Genomic DNA, 7,204 nt, shown 5'->3' on the forward strand with positions numbered 1-7,204 from the left:
AATATGCGGGATAGTGGCCCTACAGGACCAGAGTTAGACACTTCTGGTGTTTTTAAGAAACCTTGCAACAAAAAGCCACAGGTCAGAAGGCTGCATTTCTAGGATTGACAAATGCAGTGTAATAAACTTTATTTAAAGCTATTTTATTCTAACTGTAGATAGTTCAGGATGATGTAGTTTGTAAGAGATGCCTGGTCGGCAGCATTTTACCTTGATGGCTGTTACTAACTGCTGCTTGGCTAACATTAGGAAGGGAGGAGAGGGGTGGCTCTCTCAGAATAGGAGGAAGGGGTCGACTTCTGCAGCGATCTTCACTTGGCTGGAAATTACCAACTGCATACACACCCTGCATATCACATGTAGAGAGGAAAACAGTGAGGTATCAACAAACACAGAAGCACCAACTATTAACCATGGTGGGATTTTATGAAATGACAGTTTGTAAGGATAAAGCTGCAGCAGTGATTACCAACTGGTGGGTCACAAACCAAAAGTGGGTTATGGACCTGTTTTCAGTGGCTGGACTTTCTTAGTTATGTATGTGCATGAAACCAGTGTTGGGTTTGTTAAAAAAAAGGCTGTACTTACTGAAGTGAAGAGTTTTAGTTTTAATTAAAATGCAACCAATTGAGTGTAAAAGGGAAAATTTCCCTCTCTAACATTTAGTTTATCATTAAACTTATTTTTTTTTTCTTTATATGTGTGTGTGTTAGCTTACTGTGATATTGTATTCTACTATCTCAGGTTCTAACTGCACCATCTTTTCATTGAATAAATGTGAGAAGTTGAAGACGTTTCTCAATTTGGGTCATGATTTGTCATTAGAGGGTGTTGGTGGGTCTTGAAGCCAGACCAGTTGAGAACCACTGATCTACATTAGCAGATTGAAGACAAAACACAAGTGTATTCTGAACATTCTGAACTGCATCAACAAAACAAGCTACTACAACCCCTAGCAAAGTTTATGGTACCGCAACTCTTGGAGGATGTTCTTTCAATTTTTGAAATTTGTATATAAAAGAGAAATAAACAGACATGCCACAAAACTCCCATTTCTCAAAATTTCAACATTTTGGCATTAAGAAACAATAAAACATTTCTGTTAAAAATGGTTTTATTTCAGTTTCCATGCACCCAATCCACCATCTATCAATCCGTTCATCAATACAATCTAAGTCAGTTCAGTATATTTAAATAGTGCACAACAAAAGTCGTCTCAGAGCACTGTACAAAAACATTTACATACATTATAAATGCCAATTATTAAAATTTATTCTTCTAAGGAAGCCAGCAGATTGCGTTGAATCTTCACTTCATCACAATCTCCCATCCTGAGCAGCAAATAGGCAAAAATGGAAAGGAATGACTCCCTTTAACAGAAAGAAACCTCCAGAAGAACCAGGCTCAGGATGGGCAGCCATCTGCTTAGACTGGCTGTGGTTTGAAAGGACAAGTAAGAGACACATAGAAACACAGAAGGTTTGGTCCAAGTGTAGTTTCTATGGGAATACAAACAAAGAAAAACACAGTAATGACAGCACAATTTACAAGTACAGACATAAAGAGTAGAGAGAGTGCAGACAGCAGCAAAGTGAGGAACTGAAACTCTAGGAACCACAAGTACGCCTGTGGTCTGAGAGCAAAGTTCTCCGTTAAGAAAAAATGGAACAATAGGAACTTTAATGTAACATAGATTTTGGTTGTTGAGAGCTTTGTATTTTAGAAAGGTTTTTAAATTCTATTCTGAATTTGACAGGGAGCCAATGGAGAGAACCTAAAACTGGAGAAATATGATCTCTCCTCCTAACTCTCATCAGAACTTAAGCAGCAGCATTTTGGATCAACTGAAGAGGTTTTTGGCCATCCAGATAAATAAAGAATACAATAGACCAGCCTAGAAGTGATAAATGCATGAACTAGTTATTCTGCTTTGTTTTGGGACAAGATGTTTCTAATTTTAGTAATACTGTTCAAGAGGAAGGAAGCTGTCATGGTAACATTTTTAATGTGGAGATGAAATGATGTATCCTGATCAAAAACAATGCCAACATCCTTTCATTAGAACTGGAGGCCAAATTAATGTCCTTCAGAGAAAGTGAAACACTGTAATTTTATTCCCTAAGATGATGAAGTCCAAAAACTACAATCTCTGCCTTGTCTGAGTTTCAAAGCAGAAAAGTTTTTGTAGGGATCTGAAGTTTTAGCCCCGCCTTGGGGCGGCTCCTCCAGTTTCTACTTCCACAGGTGATCCAGATTCTGGATAATGAGGACTGCCAGTACTTAAGCCTCCAGTTGAGACCAGACCTTCGCTGGAGCATCGAACCTCCTGGGTTAGATTCGCAGCCACCGTTTCTAACCAAGTCTTGACAAATTATTGACTACGTTCTTTATGCACCTTGTTTATAGATTCCTTGCCACGTCACGGAGCTGTGGACTCACGGATACTTACCTCGGACACCTGGATACTCACCTGGACGGGATTACTGGCTTGTCGACTCCTGGATCACCTGAACGCCTCCTTTTCCTCCTCCTCGCCGCTGGACGCTTCCTGGACCTGTAAGACCAAAGAACAACAATTAAATCGTTCATGCAGTGCTCAGCTGATAGCAGGATTGGTACCCGAGACTCACCCTGTTCCTCCTGCCTTCCAGATCCAACCACGACGCACGCACTGTACATAGTTACCACCTTGTAAATAAACACAATTACCTTCAGCTGTTGTCTCCGTGTCTGGTTTTGGTCTCGCTCTCTGGACATAGTACCATGCGTTCTTGTCAGAATGCTCCAGCCAAACAATTGTCCTGAGCAACACCAGAACCAGAACTAGTTAGGATAGTAAAAGGAGTAATATTAAATACCTACCTTCGTCATTTAATGTTTTTGTAGTTCCGGAATAAGTTTGTGGGTTCGGAGAATCGCGTCCAAGATGGCGGACACTTCTCCTAGAACCGAAGGGTCCGAAGCAGCTTCTTTGCTTGCCCGACACGAATCAATGATTAACGCCCTTTGTGAAAGACAACAGTCAGAGACCGGTCGTCTCGATCAACTTACTATTCTCGCGCAGGATATTCATCAGAAACTTTCTTCGCTAATTCCACAAGCCGCTGAATCCATTTCCGTTTCCGCTCCATCCGCCTCGTCTCTTTCGGTACACACTTCCAGACACTTCCGCGAGGTCCCGTCTCCAACCCCCGAGCACTTCACGGGCGAAATTGGTAAGTGTGCTGGTTTTCTGCTGCAATGTTCGCTGGTTTTTGCCCGTTCACCTCAGTCCTTCATCGACGACGCGTCAAAGATCTCTTACGTCATTGGGCTGCTACGAGACAGAGCCTTGAAGTGGGCAGAAGCTAAATATAGCTTTTGTACTATCCGATTAACACCATTTGACCAGTTCATTGAGGATTTTGAACAGAATTTTGGCACCCGATTTAACAAAACCGAGATCACGCAGAAGTTGTGGAATTTGAGGCAAGGACAGCGTTCGGTGGCTCAATTCGCTATCGATTTTCGCACTTTAGCCGCAACCTCCAGGTGGAATGAGCCTGCTCTAAAAGGGGTTTTCATTCACGCTCTACAAGAGAAAATTAAGGATCAGTTACCTGGTTGGGACGAACCACGCTCATTAGATGATTTAATAACTTTATCCATTCGTTTAGATAATCGCTTAAGAGAGAGACAACGCGAAAAGACTGGTTGGCCGAATCAGTCAGAGCAGAGCAACATAAGAGCTGAAATGGAGTCAGAAGCTAAGAGAGCTGAAAGCGAACCCATGCAGGTGGGGAGAGCGAGACTCACCCCAGAGGAGAGACTTAGGCGGTTAGAGTGTAGAGAATGCTTCTATTGTGGAGAGAAGAATCATTTCAGAGCTAAGTGTCCGTATTTAAAAGGTCACACTCACTAGGTATCGGGGGGGTACTAGTGGGTAGTTTTTCACAACCCCTCGGCTCACGACTTTTCGTTCATGCCACCATTGTCAACCATGAGATTAAGATTCCCATACACGCGTTAATTGATTCTGGTGCCGAACAAAACCTCATTACCAACGATCTGGTCGAACAATTGCAGTTAGAAACCGTACAATTATCATCACCCCTTCCGGTTATGGATATTTCTGGTCAGGTTATCACCCGTATTGCGCTTAAAGTTCCCCAATTACAGTTTATCACGTCAGGAAATCACAGAGAAACAGCTGAATTTTTAGTGTTTTCTGCCCCATCCTCTCAGTTGATTCTAGGGTTTCCATGGTTGCAACGACACAACCCTGTTATAAATTAGTCAGCAAAGAGAATCGACTCATGGAGCCCCTTTTGTTTAGAACATTGTCTTCAGTCTGCTTTACCCATCCCAAGCACTAAAGACATTTCTAAGACACAGACCGATCTCACCAAAGTACCTACAGAGTATCACGATCTAGCGGCAGTCTTCAACAAAGCCCGGGCCCTGTCCTTACCACCGCACAGACCCTATGATTGTGCTATTGAGCTGCGACCAGGGGAGCCATTACCGTCTAGTCAGTTGTTTAACCTCTCGGGTCCTGAACGGGAATCTATGTAGACTTATATAGAGGATTCACTTGCTTCTGGCATCATACGATCATCCACCTCTCCACTAGGCGCAGGGTTTTTCTTTGTCGAGAAAAAGGACAAGAGCCTGCGCCCTTGTATCGACTACCGGGGATTAAATCATATTACTATTAAGAACAAGTATCCTCTCCCGCTCATTGACTTGGTCCACCAACAACTTCATGCCTCCAAAGTCTTCACAAAACTGGACCTCCGCAACGCTTACCATTTGGTAAGGATCTGGGAGGGGGACGAATGGAAGACTGCATTCAAGACCCCTCTCGGACACTTCGAATACTTGGTCATGCCTTTCAGTCTCATTAATGCACCTGCAGTTTTTCAGTCCCTTATCAATGATGTATTACGTGACTTCCTGAACATTTCCGTCTTTGTATATCTGGATGATATTCTCATTTATTCCCAGGATCCAACACAACATTGGGCTCAAGTGCGAGCAGTCCTCCAACGACTCTACCAGAATCAGTTATTTGTAAAGGCAGAAAAGTGCGAATTCAGCGTCACCATCGTCAGTTTCCTGGGATTCATCTTCGGACAAGGCCACTATCGGACCGACCCAGAAAAGATCAGGGCTGTTACCGACTGGCCCATCCCCTCTGACCGCAGACAACTACAAAGGTTTCTAGGTTTCGCAAATTTCTATAGACGATTTATTCAGGACTACAGTAGGGTTGCCGCTCCACTCACACAGTTGACATCCACCAAACAGCCTTTTGTCTGGTCTACTGAAGCCCAGTCTGCGTTTCATTTCAGCCCCCATACTACGTCATCCGAACCCCGAACTGCAGTTTATCCTGGAGGTGGACGCATCTGACTCAGGTGTTGGGGCCATCCTGTCTCAGAGATCCTCTGAGGATAATAAAGTCCACCCTTGTGCCTATTTCTCCCGCCGCCTTATGCCAGCTGAACAGAATTATGACGTGGGCAACCGGGAACTCCTAGCCATTAAACTAGCGCTAGAAGAGTAGAGGCATTGGTTGGAGGGTTGTGAACTGCCATTTATCATCTGGACGGATCATAAGAACCTGGCCTATCTTCAGACAGCTAAGAGATTGAACCCCTGACAGGCTAGGTGGTCCCTGTTTTTCGGGAGGTTCAACTTCACTATTACATTTAGGCCAGGTTCAAAGAATGTGAAGCCAGATGCATTATCCAGGCTATGGGCTAATCCGGATTCCTCTGAAGAGGAGGAACCCATTATTCCACCCGCACTAATCATAGGTGCTCTAACCTGGGACATCGAGAGGGAGATCAAGGAGGCCCAACAGAGGGAACCTGACCCCAGAGGGGGTCCTCCTGGAAAGACTTATGTCCCTACGACCGTGAGACCCCGAGTTCTCGATTGGCTACACTCCCAACAGTTCACTTGCCATCCAGGTATCCATCGCATGACCCAGCTGACGACTCGCTATTTCTGGTGGCCTAGTGTAATATCAGATGTTAAGGAGTTTGTTTCCGCCTGTCCTACATGTGCCCGTTGTAAAGGTAGTAACCAGCCTCCAGCCGGGTTGTTACAACCCCTAGCCATTCCTAACCGGCCATGGTCTCACATCGCCCTTGACTTTGTCACGGGATTACCTCCCTCCCAGGGACACACTGTAATACTCACCATAGTGGACAGGTTTTCTAAAGCCGCACATTTTGTCCCTCTAGTCAAGTTACCAACCGCCCTCGAGACCGCCGAAATTGTTACACAACATGTGTTTCGGTTACACGGGATTCCGATAGACATTGTGTCAGACAGAGGGCCACAATTCACCTCTCAGGTTTGGCAAAACTTTTGCAGAGGACTGGGAGCTAGGGTGAGTCTCAAGTCTGGGTACCATCCTCAGTCCAACGGTCAGTCTGAGCGCTGCAATCAGGAGCTCGAGGTGGCCCTTAGGTGCCTAGCCAGTGATAATCCTTCAACCTGGAGCAAGAGACTGGTCTGGATTGAATACGCCCACAACACCCACATTTCGTCAGCCACAGGATTATCACCGTTCGAGGCGTCTTTGGGGTATAACCCTCCACTATTCCCAAGTTTCAAGATCAAACTAACTGTTCCCTCTGTGCAGGTTCATCTGCGGAAATGCAGAAGCATGTGGAGGGAGGCCAGAAGAGCACTTCAAAGAACATGTGAACAAAACAAGAGGTATGCAGACCGTCACCGCTCCTCGGCACCCAGTTACAAGGTGGGCGATAGGGTTTGGTTGTCCACCAAGGATATCCAGTTGAGAGGTACCACCAGGAAACTGGCACCTCGGTTCATCTGGCCATTCCCTATTGAAAAGATCATAAACCCCACATCAATTCGTTTGACTCTGCCAGCCTCAATGCATATCCACCCATCATTTCACGTATCTCAGATCAAGCCAGTTGTGGACAGTCCATTGAGCCCTCCAGCCGTCCTCCCCCCTCCCGCCCGGTTAATTGATAACCAGCCTGCATTTACGGTCAACCGGATAATGGACGTCAGGCAGAGAGGCAGGGGGCGCCAGTTCCTGGTTGACTGGGAGGGTTATGGGCCTGAGGAACGCACATGGGTCCCGAGATCTTTTATCCTTGATCCTACTTTGATCACGGACTTTTACAGGGCCCATCCAGAAAGACGTCTTAGATCGCCAAGGGGCGATCGTTGGGGG

The 7,204-nt window shown here is 45.3% G+C and overlaps 1 protein-coding gene across 1 annotated transcript in view; it reads right to left on the minus strand.

Moving 5' to 3' along the window:
- Window positions 1-7,204, minus strand: part of LOC108248240 (2-lysophosphatidate phosphatase PLPPR4-like) — a 112,134-nt gene that overhangs the window by 31,241 nt on the left and 73,689 nt on the right. The window contains exon 7 of the mRNA XM_017436870.3: window positions 211-346. Within this exon, the coding sequence (XP_017292359.1) occupies window positions 211-346 (136 nt within the window). The remainder of the gene's footprint in view (window positions 1-210; window positions 347-7,204) is intronic.

This window comes from Kryptolebias marmoratus, linkage group LG20, assembly GCF_001649575.2.
Source record: "Kryptolebias marmoratus isolate JLee-2015 linkage group LG20, ASM164957v2, whole genome shotgun sequence".
Classification (NCBI taxonomy): domain Eukaryota; kingdom Metazoa; phylum Chordata; class Actinopteri; order Cyprinodontiformes; family Rivulidae; genus Kryptolebias; species Kryptolebias marmoratus.